We start from the raw sequence: 19,638 nt of genomic DNA, 5'->3' as shown, positions 1-19,638 counted from the left end.
TCGACGCGTTACAGACGGATGTTACTCCATCGTATTTCATGTTACAGACGGATGTTACATCGTTAACGCCATAGCGATCTAATCACTCTCGATCACGTAACCATGCCGCTCCAACTGGGGGGGGGGATTGAGGGGGGGGGATTGAGGGGGGTGTCACGTGACCCCCCTTCACCCCCCCCCCCACGACCGCTCCCCACTCTCCCACACTGCGCCAGGCGTTGGCCGCGTGCCTTTATAGCTGTGGACCAATGGGGTGCGAGGTAGTGCAGAGTGGGGGGGGGGGGGGGCTTTGACGTCACTGCGGGGGTATATAAGGGTGCGTGGTGAGAGGGGTTTCTTTACTCGGCGGCCCCGTCCAGTCGTGTGTGCTTCAGCTCTTTCTTCTTCCTCCTGCACGTGAGTCGCGGTTGCAGCAGTCATCATCGTCACCACCACCATCATCATCATCACCACCACCATCATCACCACCACCACCCGTTACCACCACCATCATCACCACCACCACCTGTCACCACCACGACCATCATAACCACCACCATCATAACCACCACCTGTCACCACCATCATCATCGTCACCACCACCTGTCACCATCACCACCTGTCACCACCACCATCATCATCGTCGCCATCAACAACGCAGCAGTCTCCCGTGTCGAGAGCACCGCACGCGTCGTGACGTGCGCACATTCAGCCGCTCCCCGCGCGCCTTTGTCTCTCCCGAGCCCCGATTGGTGAGCGTCGCGGAGAATGGCGAGGGCGCTTATGTAACGATAATACATATTTATATTTTAGTTAGTTCAAATACGAGCCCTTGCGCATATACACGCACCGTAATAACTCCATCGTATTTCATAAAAAAAATAAAACCTGTGAGCGAGTTGCATGATCCGCCTACGTGTGTGACAAGACTAAATGTTGTTGCGCCGTCAAATTGGTATTGATGTGTGATAGTAGTGGTGGGGTGGGTGTTGGTGGTGTGTTACTTAGCGAAGCTATCCACTTCGTGTCGGAGAACAACGCAACGCCGACGATCGAGGCGCGGCCCCTTCGACAGGGACGTGGACACGATCCTTCGACCTCACTTAGGGGGGCTGTGTGTGTTGTGGAGGGGGGGGGGTCGTTCAGATAGAAGCTGTGTCCAGTGGTGTATGCCGCTATACCCACCACCACTGGCGTGGCGAGTTGAGGTTCAGCCGTGCTCTGCTGTGCGAGGTCTTTGTCCGAGGTGGTGGTGGTTGTGGGGGTTAGAGGGGGGCTGAAAGATGGGCGGGAGGCAGGGGAGGTCGACGATTCGCATTCGTAAGCCGGGCACGACCACGACTAGAACGCGGTCCACTGAGCAAAAGCCGTCATGCATTCATACGGCTGTACACACATACACACACGGAGTTTAAACACACACACACAAAGATGTACAAGCCTGTGATAAAATCAGCCGCAGTGCGCTGATATCGTCACATGTCGGAGCGGGGAGGGGTGGTGGAGTTTGAGCGGAGCGCCACGATGCATACATGATCATGTTGTAGGTGATGCAGCGATATGCATTGTTGTACTGTACACATCATCCACCAGTATAGGCACATACAAGACGCATGCCTTGACCGAAAAACCACTCGTCCAGCATGGCGAATACACAAATACATTGATCTACTACGCAGCGATTTCGCTGTCAACCCATATACACACACCAGCAAACACGCGTACTCAACACTGGCACGCCATATATCGACAGTATATCGACAAACCAACCCACGGTCAACCCAGCACGTGACCGGCTATCCCCCCCTGTCTTTCAGAATACACCTTCACCAGCCTGTAGAGCCACACCGGGCACCCACAGAAATCATCACCCACCAGCAAATACCGCATGAGTTGTCCGGCAGTCGCACCCCACCACCAGTGTGACCCCCCCTCCCCTCTCTCTCCCCAGCCCGGCATACGAACCTACAGATTTCTCACGTCCCACCCAGGATACTTCATCATCGTCATCATCATCCTCCTCCCCTTTCGCCCGTTATGAATCATCCACATCCTCCCAACTGTACCACCATCCACACACGAGCCGCATTCGTCAGTCCACGCTCCCATCGGCTAATCTCTGTAGCCACCGTGCGTGTGCACGTCCCACACGCCTCCACCCACACAAGATTGCTCATTGCACTGAGCAAGCGGTGCCATTGCCACCAACACTCACCATCTTGCCTCGCGACAAGACGTCACATTCATTTGGCCCTCCTTCCACTGAGCCATTCATCAATGATGATAATGTTGAGATTTGCACTGGAGAAATCCGATGAGCTATAAAGCTATTTTCCCCCCCACATGTCCAGATTAAATCCCATTTGAGAGTCGTTTATCTCTCACAACGGATGCCTTGGGTAGCGAAAAAAAGGGAAGAATTTCGTTAGACCGTCAGAACAGTATTTCATTGTGGGGATGTGTCAGTAAATTTGAGCCCTAACAGTCAAGTGATGGATGAAGGCCTCCTCAAGGTTGCGTCGGTCGTGTGGGTTGTTTAACCAAACGTAACAATCATGGTGGCGTGCTTGGGTTGCTGGAGGGGTCGACCCAGACACGAGTTCAGAGGTCGCTCGCCGCTCATGTTTGCCGTATCCGGGAATCGAACTCTGGTGGCCACAGGCACCGGCCATGCAAGTGAGTCATTTTCACATTTGCGAGTTGGGGCTCACAATGCACACGATTGTGTTTTTTTTTAAACGATCAACTTTGCAGAAGGCAACATTATTCGTTGGGTTGTATGTAAAAAAATATATGTGGAAATATAAACCATGAAATGCTGCTGACGCACTCTCCTACTCACCAGCCATCCTGTTAACCATCATCTCTCCTCTTTGTTCTTCTCCTCGTATGCACCCATCGATCCTCTTACTGATTTTTCCACCAAATCTCTCGGGGGTGACACACTCATTGTCATTCAGCCACGGACACTCGCCAGCCACCATTTTACGCAAAGCCTAATCTCCCCATGGTATCCTCTCCATATGCGCTCTCGCTGACCTACGAACTCGCCCAGGTCACATTCGTCTTACACTCGTTCACCCCTGGTCACTCGGCCTTCCACTCACCAAACACCGGTCACTCACCGCCCCCCCCCTCTCCCCGACCCAATGACCTTTCCCCACCCTCCACTGAACCCAGGCAAGCAGCGGCTGCCACCACCACCGCTGGCCAAGGTCGAGCAGTCCATTGTGACGTACATATTTCCACCGCCATCGACTGATTTAAAAAAAAATGTACATGAATAAATAAAAGCTCCAGTCTAATGCAGCTCGGCTTTGGGTGCACCATTGTTTAAAAACCATACTGTAATGACCTCTTTCGTAAAAAAAAAAGCAATTATTTTGAATTTTGATTTAAAGCTTTCGTGAATGCAGGGATTCATATTCTTGGTTCTTTCGGTAAAGTCACGTAGAAGGGAAATAATAAAATAATATAAATATAAAACAATACAAATTCTCAGGACGTTTCGACTGCAACACAAGCAATCATCACACCTGATGATGATTGCTTGTGTTCCAGTCGTGATAATTTTTATTGTTTTATATTTATATTATTTTATTATTTCCCTTCTACGTGACTTTACCAAAAGAACCAAGAATAATTATTTTGAATGTTTAACGCGTGTGGATTTTTTTATTCTCCTGCGACACCTATCACCACTCTCCCCCCCCCCCATCCTTTTCTGAGAGTGCAAGGCAAGGAAGGTTGGGTGCGGGGCCTCCAAGGGGTTAACCACGCACTGCCTCTGCATCACCGCACTGCAGCAGTCACTGGAAAATGCCAGGCAGTTTGGGGCCTTCCCACTGGGGGGGCGTGGAGGTGGTGCACGTGATGTGGTTATTTGAATGCGAAAGTAGACTGCATCTTCTGGGTACAAGAAGCCCAAAGGCAAATAGACATTTCATTAGAAGTGGCTAATGCCCTGCCTCCCTCCATATTTAATCAGACACACCCCGTGTGTAACATTTCAGGTGGGTTTTAGAATGTTATGACGCAGCAGGCAATGTAGGATGATCCACTGGACGGGATTATATTTTCCTGCACTGTCCTCATTTGCCTGAGTCCAGCGGGGCAATGCTCAGCAGCTCGCAAAATACAATCCGATTGGATTTGATAGTTTGAAGCGGGCTACAGAAACCCCAAATGTATATTTGTCCTAACATTTGCACAGCCCACTGGTTAGTTAGAATTGCCTTGGAGTGTGTAAGAGTCGATTCTAATTAGGTTGTCTGGGATTAGCTTAAATATTACCTAGCAACATGAGAATATCCATGCAGCCCAACAGGAGGTTGGAGCTGTGGGATGTGATTATTTTCAAATTGCATTCCCCACAATATTAATGCAGTGTTAGGCATTCAAGTGGACATTTAATCTTCCAAATCACTCTTTCACGACGACTACTTGTTGCATTGTCAATGCGACTGCACCAAAAAGAATCCCACGCCCTGATGTTCTTTTCGCATGAGAAGAGCCGAGCACTCGCCCATGCATGTAAATCCAATATCTCATGCAGGCTATTAGAGCCCTTGGCTTGCATCGTTGTCACGTACGCAGTTTAGTTTTTCCCAAACTCAACGGTGTTTGTCCATGGGTGGGTGATGTCATTGCAGGGGGAAACGTCCAGGATTATTTTTCTTTTACATGCGCACAAACTGCTCGTTAATTGTTTCGAAACAGATTTTTTTTTCTAATGGACGAAATATTTCATGAAACTGTCGGCGGATGATCACTCATCCCGTGAACAGTGCAGTGCACGAGCAAAATGTGAGGCCTCAATGTAATTGAACATTTATTTATAGAAGCCACTGAGAGGTTTCTTGCTGGGCTGCCCGCTAAGGGATCAGGCAATGTGCGATATCTTATCGGCTATTGGCAATTCTCCTGTCGGCCCTCCTCGCCGCCAATCTACACTTGTTCGAGGGTGTTCCTGCTCCCCGGAGTGTTCATCGCCCACGCCACGACCTCCCTGGTGGTCACGAAACTCAAACCTTTTTTGCTATAAATACGACCACTGTTACTTGAGCCTGCCGGCTGCCCTTTAGCAGCAATGCAGCCTCTTGCTAAAACTAAATGTCAAGGTTCTCGACTATCGAAGCTTCCGCAGTGGGGGGGGGGGGGGCGCGTCAGATTTCAGGTTTTAAACCCGCGTGCCAAACTGTAAACCTTTTCCCGATGCTGGCTGACACCTATCTTATTACATGCGTCCATCATAGATCATAACAGTTGTTTTATTGTAGAAAATGCAGGAGCTGCATGGCGCGCGTGCTGTACTTGTGCAGAAGATTTCATAGGCGGTGGCTTTGAGCAAAACATTCTTTTTCACTATTTGCGGTTTCCGTCTATGCACAGCAAGCAGCAGCAGCAGCACCCTGAGTGAATTTTATTCCAAACCTGTTCTGCAGCCGCTGACAGTTTTGCCCCCCCCCCCCCTTAATCTTTGTCGAGAAACATTCAATGCCTCGCAGCCTCGTTTAACCTATTTTCATGCCAGTTTTAATGCGAGTGAAGTTAAAAACTGCCCCTTTTTAAATGCACACTATAACAGAACCTGACAACGTACTCGTTCGCGTGTTTTTCACCACTGTTTCTAGATTAGTAACATCTTTAATGAACAGGTGGGAGCTCAAATACATGGATGAACCATCACCGTTCATCTGTGTATGGACATTCGTTTTTTTTCTTCTTCCCGCTAGCATTGGCGCCTGCTGAGCCGTTGCTGTGAAGGACAAAAGCTTAACCTTGCCGCGCTTTACGCGATCTCATTGTCAAGTCACTGTTCCCGGATCGAGGCCAACCATTGAGTCGTCATTTCCCCCTCCTTCCATTAAAAAGCCATGAAAAATGCAGCGGTAGAAATGATTGCAGTGAGAGCCCGTGGCCTTGGGAGGGTGGTAAGTGCGTCGCTGCTTTACGTGCCCACCCCAGCATCATCGACTGCCCTGTTCCAGAAAGTGCGCACATTTGTGCCAGGGTTGTCCATCAGCGGTGCATTTTCGTGCCAGGAGGTGCCCTGTTCGGAATGCGGCACGGGTGCCGATGGTGCGGCACTTATTATTAGCTCCTACGCAGAGCCCTCTCTCCGATGAGGCTTTTTTTTGCTAAGGTGACTGCGACTAAAGAAAGGCACGCCCCGACTCCTGACCACTTGTGATCTCATGCAACGATTGTGCATGCGAATGCAACAGTCAGACTGGTTGCAATAATTACATGGCATTATATTATAACGTCATTTTTGAATTTATGCAGTATATGCAGTTATATAAGCAGAATAAATGTTAAAATCTCTGATATAAACACTCGTATTTGGTAATATTATTTCCCAAGTCCTTGTCTCATTATCTAATGCACGATGCAAACTACTGTTGAGTTTTTATTGCCGATTTACAATGTTATATTTATGTGTCCTTGTACAATATAATTTTTTTATTTCTTTCATTTTATATTTTGTTACATAAGTGGCACTACATGAATTCCCCTACTAATGTTTGTTGCATTCGTTTATACAACTGTATTCGTGCAATAACAGTTATATTCACGAATGCATTATATCTATTTTAAAAAGTCCACAATATGTAGTCCTTTCATTGCCTAATGCACATTGCAAAAAAAAAATATGCGCAGAGTCGTTCTGCCATGGAATCGCTGGCTGAATGTGGGTGCGTCATTGGGTTAAAGGGAAATTGACGTGAGCGTTGGAGGGGTCAAAGGGTCGGCGCTGGCTATAGCCAAGTAAGCCAAGCAGGATCGGTGTGGCACAGCAGTGGTGCGTGTGTGTGGTGGTGCGTGGAGCGACTTGATCGGTAGCGGGCCAAAGAGAAGGTGCCTCGGTCCAGGGAAGCCCACGTAAGGCCCTGGCTTGGACGGACACTGTGACCTTGAGAGGGGGTGGGTTTATGGCGGCCGACATGTTGGGTAGCGTCGTTTGCACGTCGCTGCGGTCTGGGTGGGGTGGTAGAGCTGGGAGGAGGAGGAGGGAGCCCGAGGGGTGGGGAAGGGATGGGGAGGATGCGGAGGAGGAGGAGGAAGGAGGGGGTAGGAGGGGGTAGGAGGGGGTAGGGAAATCGTGACGCCGCTTGCTAAACCCGCCCGGTTTTTTAATGACCCAGAAATACGTCTGCAGGCTTTTTTTATTGTCAAAGCGAGCCCCACCGGGTATAGAAGGACCCAGGGTCTGCTATTGTGGCAAAGCCTTTTGAATTCTCGTACAGGTGAGCCACGTGAAATGTGAGAATGTGTGAAATAATAGACTTCGTGGGAGGATTTGTTGGTCGGTGTGTTTAGTGTGTGTTTTATTGTGTGTGTTATTTTGTGTTAAATTTTTATGTTCCAGTTTCCGACGGTGATTTTTGCGCGACCGTGGCAGCTATTGGTCGCTATAAATATATTTTTGATATGCTGGGTTCTTATTCTCGATGCAAGCTTTAAAAACGCCCTTATTCTTGAAACGTCGTGAGAATTTGTATATTATTTTATTATTTCCCTTCTACGTGACTTTACCGAAAGAACCAAGAATATGAAGCCCTTGTTCTTATCGATGACATTTAACGAGAATGTTTTTAAATGTTGTACGTTCATATACAATAAGACCCTCGTTATAATAGGTGTTAAGAAAATAATTGGTGAAAAAAAATCCGGAAAAATAATTACGTTTGTACGTCTGTATCCGGTAATGTAAGACTCGTATAAGAGGAATGACAAACAGAAATTGAGAACGGTACGCTATCGTAATATATTTAGGCACGTTTTGCTCCGTCGCTAATATGTGATAGCATATGAAAGTCAGCGGCAAATCGTACAAGGTTATATACCGTGAATAAGCAACTGCGCAGTGATTCTAAACCTGTTTGCAGGCAGACAGCGAGCGGACAGCGCAGATTCGCAGTGACAAATCTTCCCAAGCCTGGCTTGAATGATTTTTTGCCATTAATGTGGCTGTGAATGCGACATCCTCTTTTAGATTCTAGATTTGAAGCTTTCGTGACTGCAAGGATTCATATTCTTAGGTTTTTTCGGTAAAGTCACGTAGGTAAAAAATTAAAATTAATAAAAAAAATGAAATAAAAATCACGACGTTTCGGAGGCAACACAAGCTTCCGTCTTCAGGTGGAACCGGCACAGCCACGACAGCTGTATCAAGTAACGCCGTGATTTTTATTTTATTTTACTTTTATTAATTTTAATGTTTTACCTACGTGACTTTACCGAAAAAACCTAAGAATATGCATCCTTTTTTTGAGTTTTTAAAATTCCTTGGTCTAAAGCTCTCGGCCGGTGTGCTAAAAGCGATGATTGCACATTGTTCTATTTGAAAGCAATCTTGAGCCCCGTTTTGCCTGGCCGAACGATTCTGACGAAACGCGCCGTCACACTGCAGCGGGTGCGGTGACGCACCACTCCGCTTCCTCTGCAGTCCTGACCCAGATGTCGTCATCGGGTGATAGAGATGTCCCTCGGGGTTTACTTGGGATGCAATAGATTAGAGCGAGGCTTGCTTGCTTCCTTGCTTGCCGCCGAATATGACCGCGAAAATGTATGCGTGCGCAAAGCGAAAATTGGGCTAATATTTATTTGACGCCGAACGTAACGGGCATCGCTCATCCGGCTCATCCATCCGTGGAAATTCCACATTCCCGTAATGGGGGTTAGCATCTTGCAAAGGACTAAGCCAAGTGTTTGCGGGTGGTAATTGTGATTTATAAGAGCAATGCCAATGCGCGTCATCCACCCATCCCGCCACCCAAACAGAGGCAATTTAAATGAAGTTGTTACGCAAACTGATGTGGCAATCTACTGTCCCTTCAGCACACCGGTGTGTTGAAGGGCAATCCGCAACACTTAACGATTGGTGTAATGACGTTTTGCCCATGGTTATAAACCAGCATCATCAGACGATTGTCGTCATTGTGAAACATCCCCCTCCTGTCTTAGGCCTTGAATAAGTGATGTGATACCATAAATTGCCTGCCCCCGCAAGAGAGCAGGGTGTAATGATGATGCCTTGAGGTTAATGTATGAAAATAAATTATGTTGGATTACTAATTACATTATGGTAGATATGTTGAAGGAGGGTAAACGATATATTGGCATTTTACTTGCACAATCTTGAACCAAACATCTTTTCTGGATTCTAACAATTTTGGTCGTGAAAAGCATACGTGTTTAAAAGAAACGATGGTACAAGAATCATTTTATTGACCCCCAAGATGGGTGCGAGTTGACAATTTCCAAATTCGACTCGAGATCTCGACCACAGCACATCCTGGATGGATGTGTTCGTGAACAGGAGTTCGTGGGTTCGATCCCGACCCTGACACCCGCTGTGTATTTGGAGTCTGCGTATTTCTCCTCGTGGTCGCGTGGATTTTTCTCTGGGTACTCCGGTTTTTCCCTCCACATTTAGAAACACGCGTTTGGAGTATTTGGCTGCTATAAATTTCCACGTGATAAGCCACTTCGTTGAGCTATCATTTGTGGCAAGGTCGCTTCTGAAAAAGAGATATAGTTCAGTGGGCCTTACCTGATACAATAAAATGAATTGTTTAGTTTAAATATCTTTTACTCAAGATTCCACGACACACGAATTTATCAATTAAACGTTACAATCAGGTGAGAGCTCATTGATTAAAAAAATATACACTTTTGAAAGGGGGAGCACCTGCAAAAATGAAATCTATGAGCCGCGATTGTCAGATGGGGTTCATTCATAATAGAGTTTTTTTTGGGTTAGATCGCGTACATATATAAATGTGTCGTTAAACCCGACACGGCCAACTAGTAAGATTTGTCACGTAATCAGAACGTGGCCAATCCGTCACGAGTACAGCACTAACCGGTGAGTTGGTGTATAGTGTAGAGTATCGTGTATAATGTAGTGTATAGTGTAGTATACTAGTACAGCACACCGGTGTGTTGGAGAGCCAAGCCACAACATTTACAATCTGAGCATGACGTTTCGCCAGTAATTACAACTAGCTTCATCAGGCGACAGCCAGAATCATTGTTGGTGCGCTGTAAAAAAAAATGGAAAAGTAGACTTTCACAGTGACAGGGTTCTAAAGTAACAGCTCCTTTTGGGAGGGGTCTAACAGTGGCAAACTGCTTCAGACTCTCAAGTTACACCTGGGTTTATTTTCTTTAACAGGAATGCACTGTACCGTTGCATGGTGACTCATTCATACATTATTTACGACCACAAACGTTTTGCATCCGCGATAGGGCAGGCACTGTGCCTTACGCAAATTTACAACGAGTCATTTGCTCACACTTCTGTGTTGAAAATTGGCGTAAGTTTTATTTCTTTAATTATCATAAGGATTTTCTTTTGAAATGTTAAGATCGGATGGGGATTTCATTTGTCCTGGGTTAGACTGACGTGGTTTTATACTTATATAAAACACGTTGTTCCAGTATTGGTGATAACTGTTTGTTAGATATACAGTATTGAGGAAAGGGGACCATTCTATTTTAGTGGGACACACGTGGACGATTGGAGGATGGTGAGTTTCCCAGACGGGCGTCGGAGTGGTGGTGCCCCAGAGTTATGGCAAAGACGTCGTAGGAGGCCGAACGCCAAGATGGTGGTGCTGATGAGAAGGCTGCCCGTGAAGAACGCGACACTGGCGTCATCTAGCGGCAAGATTAAGGGAGGCAATTACACTATGAGACCTCCTTTACCAGTGGCAAAATATAGTAGTAGGTTTTTGCCCTTTAAACTGGTACAGTTGTACGCCTTTTGGTGTCATCTGGTCCAAAACCAATGGAGACTAGGCTCTAAGGAAAGCTGTCTCGGGTGTGGAACAATCAACTTCAAGGACAGTGCATATTATTATCATTATCAGAGTTGTTTCTTTTTGTTTGCATTTTGACTGCTTGTGTTGTGGTTATTGCAAACATTGTGCCTTGTATAAAGGTGTCAGTTCTGTACCAGTTTAAAGGGTAAAACCCTTCTACTATAAGGGAGGCAATTTTGAGGTTTTCGTGTGATCCTAACCGGTGAACCCGTCTGTGTGTGTGTGCGTGCTCTCTCCGCAGATCACCCGTAACCAACAGCAAACATGTCTCCTCACTTCCCGGCACTCACCCCGGACCAGAAGAAGGAGCTGGCAGACATTGCCCAGCGCATTGTGGCTTCCGGCAAGGGCATCCTCGCCGCTGATGAGTCTGTCGGTAAGCGAAGTCGAGGGAGGGCTGTACGAAAACGATTGCTGGCGTCCAAAATTGTTTTTAATGATTTAATTGCAGGGGGGGGTCGGAAACCTGTAGCATGCCCGTGTATGGCTCGCGACTGGCTTCCTTACAAATGGCCCGTGGCCACATGATGCCTGCCGCTATGGAAAGGGCCCTCAAATGATAATTTGTCCGTCACTGTGACCATCTTAGTCCCTGAGCTAAGATGGTCTGACTTGGTCCCTGAGCTGCCTGTCGCCCACTTCTGAAATGACGGGCTTGAGCCTACCAGTGAAAGTCGTATCCTTTACCCAGGAAAGCCTCGAGGCGGTCCTGCGTTCAGATGGTGGGCCAATGCTGTTTACGGTTGACCTGTGGGAGACCACCTGACCTATGGTTGGTGGAGAAAGCCCACAAGTGGTAATACTCAAAACTCCACCCAGATAGGTCAAATAATCTATTGTTGTACTGCCATCTCCTTGCCATCTCACAGTCCAAGCCTAATTTTCATTGCTGGCTTTTATTCCCCACTCATGTGGTGGGATCTCCCTCGCTGGTTCTCTTGCTCTTTGCTCCTCCTCGTCCTGGGCCATCTCCATGTCTACTCCGCAATGTTCATTTCCCAACTCGCCACTTCGAATGACCTCTATCTCAGGCCTGCTTCTCTGTCTCTGGCCTGGTGCTTAGCCCAAGCCAACACAACAAATAGTATTCCCAGCCACTTTTTCATCTCAAGTAAAAGCCCTGCACAACTCCCGTTTGGTTTCTTGGATGGGGCGCATTCGGGATGTTGTGTATGTTGAACTTCTTTCGCACCATACATAGCCAACCGTGCTAATGGGAGGCGCGGGGGCAGGACAACAAACTAGACACAAAAAGCAGTGCAAAAGAAATGAGTTTGTAAATCTACATGATGATTTAAAAGTGCATCGCTCCGGTGGCTTCCTCATATCGGAAGTTACGAGCGTTCCAGACGGCTGCGGAAGCACGTCTGAAAGCGCCCGGGGATGATGTCTGGCTGACGAGCGATTAAACCCGTGCCTTCCCTCCCTCCCGCCCCCAAGGCACCATGGGAAAGCGGCTGACCCAGATTGGACTGGAGAACACCGACGAGCACCGCCGCTTCTACCGCCAGCTGCTCTTCACCACCGACCCCAGCATCAAGGAGCACATCGGGGGCATTATCTTCTTCCACGAGACGATGTACCAGAAGACGGACGGCGGCGTGCCCTTCGTCAAGCTCGTCAAGGACAATGGCATCCTCGTCGGCATCAAGGTGGGGCCCGTCTCTCCTTGCTGCCGCAGCACCACGTTGCTACGCAAACGCGGACAGTGCCACGCGATGCGAGATCTGAATCGGAGTGTTTAGTTATGACGGAGGAGGAATTCGATGAGATATAAAGCTCTTTATTCACAGATGTCCAGTAGGGGCGGGTAAGAACGTTACAACAACAAACAGTACATAGGCAGCGATAGCAGTGCAAAGTACAAGAAAGGTAAACAAATCCCCTAAACACAAACAAATTAAGCTAAACCATCCCCATCCTACCAGGCAAAGCCCAATGAGGTATTAACTTATTTTTCAGAAGCAACCTGGCAACAGATGACAACAACATGATGTGATCTCATGTAATACATCCTTAATATTTTTCACGAATATTTTCTGTTCATGCAACATAGTAGTGTAGCTTTTTAACAGCAAATTGGCACGCATAAGTCTGCATGAAAAAAAAATCATCAGTTTGCCTACGACAAATGACCGTATATTTTATTCTCGTTCACTCTACATGCAGGCACACATCGACATTTACCGGTTCTTGATGTTGAACCCCCCTCCATCCCCCTCCCACAACAGGTTGACAAGGGTGTGGTGCCGCTGGCTGGAACCAACGGAGAGGGAACCACACAGGGTGAGTGCTCCCCCCTCTGGGTTTACAAATCAAGCAAACCTCAACACTTGTCACTACGTAACGCTGTCGTATAACAGTAGCACAGAGAGCCGGTAACCTAAATCGCGCAGACTGTGCCCCGTAGCCTCAGAAGCTCGCCGGATAGAGCTTTGGATGGGCCACCGCCGCGCACGGAAACGCACGTTGCCATGAGATGCGGGTCTGGGGGTTAAAGTGAGCACAGGGGGCGGTACAGCGAAAAGCATTGTTCCAATGCGATACGTTCCCATGCCTGCGCTCCGTTGCCCTGCAACTAAACGACCGCGCCGATCGGCGCGGTGAAGCAGGGAGGGACTCGCCCGGAGCAGATCGACAAAGCGTTGTAGATGTGCAAAACGTTGAAAAAAACATTCAATCTGTTAACGTTGCAGACCGCGATTGCTTTGGGGAGACCTTAATGAATCGGTGGGTTGATGATGGCTGATGAGGATGATGATGATGGTGATGATGCACATTTAGGCGAGGCAGGCTGCTTGATAGAAGGTGCCGTTGCCGAAAAACGTGGATCCGCTTGACATTTTCCTATAATAAGGGCAGCGTTAACGATGATCGTTGGCGAGGGTGTGCTCGCTGCAGACTCTGTCGCCGCGTTGCCTCAGCCAGTCCGATGGCCACGTGCCCACACTTCCCCATTGTTTTCCTGCCCCCCCCCCCACTCTGGCAGTTACGTAAAACCTCTCGGCGGGGGGTGGGGGGCGTTATCCCATGCGAGGTATCTTAACGTGGCCGTGTTGCACTGCTCTCCTACATTATTTACCCCGAGCGAGCGGTGAACGTGGGGGGGTTGGGGATCACCAGGAGATGTCGGAGCTGCAAGTTTGGTTTTTTGAATCGGGTCTGTGTGTGCAGCATTGAATGAGGGGGGAGGTGGTTCCTCTTGCGTGTTGATTATCTCTGGTAACAGGTTTCCTCCCACATAAAACCAAAACGCACACGCGAGTGCACGACTGGCCAAGCGCGGGACCATTCTAAAAATGTTAAGACGTATTTTCTGGATAAACAGCATGATTATTATTAACCATTGTCGGTTCAAATCATTGCCTGTAATGATGGTGATGATGATGATGGGTGTAATCTGCTTCCATCTGTGATTTTTACATCTTCTACTGCTAATTTAAACTCGGGGTTGCAGACAAAACGTGAAAAGCGCGCGCCTCCTTGAAACGCACGCGCGCGGCAACTCATCTTCATGTTTCCACGTCGAAATGTCGCGGTGCCGGCCCGTCCGTTCACATGATGACACGCACGCACGCACACGTGGGGTTCTCTCGGCAGGTCTGGATGGCCTGGCGGAACGCTGCGCTCAGTACAAGAAGGACGGCGCCGACTTCGCCAAGTGGCGTTGCGTGCTGAAGATCTCCCCCAACACCCCCTCCAGGCTTTCCATCGTTGAGAACGCCAACGTGCTGGCCCGCTATGCCACCATCTGTCAGCAGGTGGGCGCCGATGGCTCGCCGTGGTGGTGGGGAGGGGGGCGCGATGTGGTTTTACGCCGGTTCTCTCCTTTGCCGCGCGCTCTGTCGCACCGAGGTGTTTTATTTCGTCGCGGTGGCTGGGCGCAGGCTCGAGCCGCACGCGAAGGGGCAAGCGGCGAAGACGCACGGGTGAAGGTGTAGCAGAGTAAGGGGTCGGTGCGTTTATCGAGGTAGAGTCCTCAAGATGGGCGGAGGAATCGATGGTTGAAGGTATTGGGAGGGAAAGTAAACAATAGCAGCACGAGAAGCGGCTGACTGCTGGTGAGCGATTGACTGGGGATTGAGTTTGGCCTGTGGCCGTGACTGTCACAAGTTCAATGAAACACTGCGCGGTCGAATTGCACCTGCGCCTGCCTGTTTGCAAGCGCGTGTGCGGGGACTGCATTTTCAAACAAGTGAGACTGTCCCAGACGTTCAAACCGGGTGTAGGAGAGTGGTGCACCTCCAATCGCTGGTAAAAAAAAAATCCATGTCCCTCTGATATTGAGGGCACCACCTCTTTAAACAAATTAAGTAGGGCTGCCAACAACGTTGTGGCAAATTTCCTTGACCCCTGTAGGGATGATAGGCCGAGTCGACCCCAAACAGGAATTCAAACTCACACGCTTCCCGACTGCCCCTGACCGAAGCATTGATGTAAATAAGCTGGTGTAAGAGCTACATATCCAGTGTACATGCTTCATACAGTTCTGTAGACGTGACAGCTGGCAATTTGAAAACGGTCTTGTAAACGCTATTTTTAATAGGACCCCCCCCCCCCCCCCCCCCATTGCACGCTGTAACCTAACCTTAGCCCATCTGGCTTGCGCCTTGGCCACGATTCTTTTTGGCGAGCTTCTTCTTGTGCGACAGCCCAAATGCTTCCACTGCCGAGTTTGCAGGTCTGGGGCCACGCTACGGCCGACTTTACGTGACACTGGGCAGACGCCAGGGGGGGTTGTCTGTGCTAAATATACTTAATTTTTTATGGTAGGGAGTTGATCAGCAGGGGGCATTTTCACGTCAAGTTGGTGAGTGCGCCGGTAGAGGTGGCTTCAGGGGTAGCCTCACGGTTAAAAAAAATCTGGAATTCTGCCAACGAATTGACAAAAGCTGGCAAGTGGCTTTACAACGATTTTACATGGGTTTAGAATTTATGAGTGCAGTCGCGCACTGCTGGTTATTAATAGTCCGTTGGCGTAGGCGGTACCCCGCATCTGGCTGTTTCGTGACCTGAAGGAGGCCTGCTGTAAGTGACCGAGCCATCGCTGCACCTCGGCCCAGCGCCCGACTCAGACAAATATCAGCGACGAATAACCCCGACCGTTTCTTGCTGCAGAACGGCCTGGTGCCCATCGTGGAGCCCGAGATCCTCCCCGACGGAGACCATGACCTGAAGACCTGCCAGTACATCACCGAGAAGGTAGGCCAACGCACACCCTCCCCGGTGATTCAATTGTAGGCGAGTAAGGTACGCACGTCGAGGTCGTTTTCCCACCTGGAAGACCGCCAACGCTTCCTCGCGGCGCCTGAACGGGTGTGTTTGTGCGCGCGCGCATCTCCTCTCTCCCGTCATCTCCGCAGGTGCTGGCCGCCACCTACAAGGCGCTGAGCGACCACCACGTGTACCTGGAGGGTACCCTGCTCAAGCCCAACATGGTGACCGCCGGCCACGCCTGCACCACCAAGTACACGCCCGAGCAGGTCGGCATGGCCACCCTGACCGCCCTGCGCCGCACCGTGCCGCCCGCCGTTCCCGGTAGGACTCGCCGATGCCCGGGCGCTCCTCTCTCTCGCGCACTCACGCACTCGCAGCACCCCCGCAGGCGTGCCCAAAGTGGGCACCGGGTGGGCGGCGTTGTTCGTGGACGGGATTCCCCACCGCGAAGGGTTGGGCCGGACCGTAGCGTCGCAGCTTTTGTGATGCTGATTGCTGGGACGACACTTGTCGCGTAATCCCGTGGGCAGCCAAATGAGCGTAGGAAAGTGCACGGACAATCGGTTGCTGGAAAAGCTCGACCTTACTGTGATAGGAACTAAAGTATTTTAGACACGTGCCAGTTGCGGTGGGGGGGGGGGGGGGGGGGAAACCCCAGAGAAAATTTCAAGTGTGTTAGGAAAGTGGAAGAAAAAGGAACGGGCGGACAGACCTAAGATGGGTAGAGAGAGCATTGTAAATTAAACTTGGGGGGACAGAATCCCAGTATTTCCTGTTCTACTTTAGTCCTCTGCTCAGTGGGAAAGGTGCTTGGCTCGAATTCTATCCATCCTGTCCGACCTTGAGCTTTCTTCTTCACCTCACTTTTCGTGGCCACTCCCCACCAGCCTCGGACTACTTAATCAAATCCACATCTATTTCCTTTTCTAGATTATTCCAATTCGACTTTTGTCCTCCTAAACTTTCCCCAAAAGGACCTCATTACCCTTTCCCTCCATCCCAACTGATTTTCCTCCATTTGATTCCAAAACCATCATCCCCAGACTTCCTTTATCAGAGTACAAGTTTATGCTGCATACAATGCCACGCTCCATACTTGAGGTCTTCAAAACTCTCTTCTACAACTTGCTGCTCACCACTGTTGTTAATGCAAAAAAAAACAGCATTGTGGCTCATATTTCCAGTTTGTACGGCGTATATTTCACCATGGTGATGCCCATTTCCTACCACGTGATGAGAGCTTCCCTGGGAACCGAGCCTGCGTAGTGATAAAAACATTAGCCAGCACGTGAGTCTGTGGCGTACGCTGTGGGATTTGTTTTGTTTATTTCAGAGTCTTTATTCCCTGTGTGTTCTGCTGCTACTCTGCCCCCCCCCCCCCCCCGCCCTTCACCCTGACACAGGCATCACCTTCCTGTCCGGAGGGCAGAGTGAGGAGGATGCCTCCATCCACCTGAACGCCATCAACAAGCTGCACCTGATCAAGCCGTGGGCCCTGACCTTCTCCTACGGCCGCGCCCTGCAGGCCTCCGTGCTCAAGGCCTGGGGTGGCAAGAAAGAGAACCTGAAGGCCGCCCAGGACGAGCTGATGCGTCGTGCCAAGGTGCGAGGCGATGGAGGAGACGCGGAAACGTAACCGTTAAACGGAGAGATGTCCTGGCCTCAGAGGTCGGGGTGCCAAGCCTGTTGGTGCTGCTGAGAGCCCGGGCTCGAATCTGCGTTTCGGATGCCGGTGATTGAACCGGATTCTCAAGTTGTAGCCAGCGAGTTAAAGGTCTCGACCTGGTCCTCAATGACCCAGCTTTTCAAATTAAAATGTAGGAATGACTGTCACGTGACTGGACATCACTCTAGTATGGCAGAGCAGATGGGAAAGTGCCTCTACCCTCAACCATGTGGTCCAGGTCATGGTTGAGATTTTACAAAAATTTGGGGGTGGGGGCGCGGAACATTGAAACACAAAGATGTCCTTTAACAGCGTAACGTTTCTAACCTGCCGTGCTTCATACCCTCCCCCCCACCAGATCAACGGGCAGGCTTCCAAGGGCGAGTACAAGCCCACTGGCACCGGCGCCGCTGCCGGCGAGTCTCTGTTCGTCGCCAACCACGCCTACTAGAGCGGCCACGTGGCCCACCCCGTCCGCCCCCTTTCCGCACACGACCGCGAGAACGGCGCCCACCTGCGGTTCCCGCATGACGCCGCCTGCTGTCGACGTTACCACCACCACCACCGCCACCACCTGCGGCCGGCTTGGCAGCAAACTGTTTAGCGTCTCAATTGTACTGGAGCTCTTAAAAAAAAAACACGCGACATTGGCATTCGATAAGCCAACCGTGTGTCCGATGGTTGAAATTGTATTGGCAAGGTATTGGCTTGTTCTGGTGTGTACTGGCTGATGTTTCAGGAACAACAACATCCGATGTTTTTTGAGTGGTACTTGAAAATATTGCGTTTCGAGATTGCAATACGTGTTCCAACGATCGAGAGTTCCGCCCGCAATTGAGCGCTGGCAGCACCCCCCTCCCCGTCTTCCTGTGCAGTCTGCTCTGGTGTTGCATCTCAACCCAGCCACCGTGTAGTCTCGTGTACCGTGGTCGTGTTGGTTGTGTGTTCGTGAGCTTGTACCAGCAGACATTACTGTAATCTATACAACTTGTAGCCAATATTGAGCAAGCAGATAAAGTAACCACCAAAAGAGTAACACTCCTGGTTCCCTGTATGCTGTTCAATAGGAATATTTGAAATGAGGTGGACCTGTCATTTCTCAACGTATACTATAGACTGCCTATCAGAAACAGTGGGCAAGAGAAATATCGCAAAGGTGATGATTATTGTGACTTTAGACTGCACCAGTGGACTATTATTTGTACGCATAGATAGATTGCTCTTCAGCTATTCCATCACGCGAACCTAACGGGTCTAGTTATTTCACGTTTGTGCATTATCCTACTCCCCAAAGTGAGCGTGTGTGTGCGTGCGCGTGAGCGTCTTTAACCTGTTGTTGTGTTGGGTGTTGCTGCTTATTATAGAGATTATTAACATCGAGGGTTCAACCCGTCTCCCCAGGCTTATGAATGTGGCAGGCGACTGCTGGTCATGTAATGTACAGTGTCTGTGCTGTGAAGAGGTGATGTGCACTGAGCATGAGCATACAATAAAAAAGGAGACTTAGATATTGAGGGTGGTGTGTTTTTATTGTCGTCGCGAGCGAAGGGCGAGGAAATCGTAACGTCGGGCGCAATTCCAGGCTTTCACGACCAATATTACATCAAGCGGAACGTCACGGAACTCGATTGTAAACGTTGTGGGCAACGCAACACCGGTGGGCTGAAGTGACTTTTTGGGACACGTTATGTTTACGTGACAAACCTTACTGGTCGGGTGGTGGTGGGTTAACGACACATCCTTGCGCGTTCTAACCCAAAAACAACCTTTATTATGAATTCCAGTCGCGTCTGCTCGTACGTGCACACATCCCCCGTTTGTCAATCCACTGCTGGATGAGGGGCCTCCCCATGCCATGATCTGGGATTTTAAAGGGTTCATCTTTGGGAACTGAATATCATGCCGATTATTCCTCCGGGAAAGCTGCACCAAGTCCCATGGCTT

General features: G+C 49.5%; 1 protein-coding gene across 2 annotated transcripts; it reads left to right on the top strand.

The window, feature by feature from the left end:
* Positions 1-283: 283 nt before the first annotated feature.
* Positions 284-19,202, top strand: LOC133348971 (fructose-bisphosphate aldolase, muscle type). Of its 2 annotated transcripts, none has more exons than XM_061562146.1 (9): positions 284-396; positions 11,053-11,187; positions 12,252-12,463; positions 13,043-13,097; positions 14,412-14,572; positions 15,930-16,013; positions 16,175-16,349; positions 17,432-17,631; positions 18,053-19,202. In XM_061562146.1, the coding sequence occupies exons 2-9, from the start codon at positions 11,076-11,078 to the stop codon at positions 18,143-18,145; spliced, it is 1,092 nt and encodes a 363-aa protein (XP_061418130.1). In that variant the 5' UTR covers positions 284-396; positions 11,053-11,075; the 3' UTR covers positions 18,146-19,202. The 2 variants fall into 2 exon arrangements, with proteins under 2 accessions (XP_061418130.1, XP_061418131.1); XM_061562147.1 differs by lacking the exon at positions 284-396 and adding an exon at positions 7,085-7,229.
* The last annotated feature ends 436 nt before the right edge of the window (positions 19,203-19,638 follow it).

Source organism: Lethenteron reissneri, chromosome 28, assembly GCF_015708825.2.
Source record: "Lethenteron reissneri isolate LAM-NWPU_2019-01 chromosome 28, ASM1570882v1, whole genome shotgun sequence".
NCBI classification, from domain to species: Eukaryota; Metazoa; Chordata; class Hyperoartia; order Petromyzontiformes; family Petromyzontidae; genus Lethenteron; species Lethenteron reissneri.
This window is presented reverse-complemented; position numbering and strand designations above follow the sequence as displayed.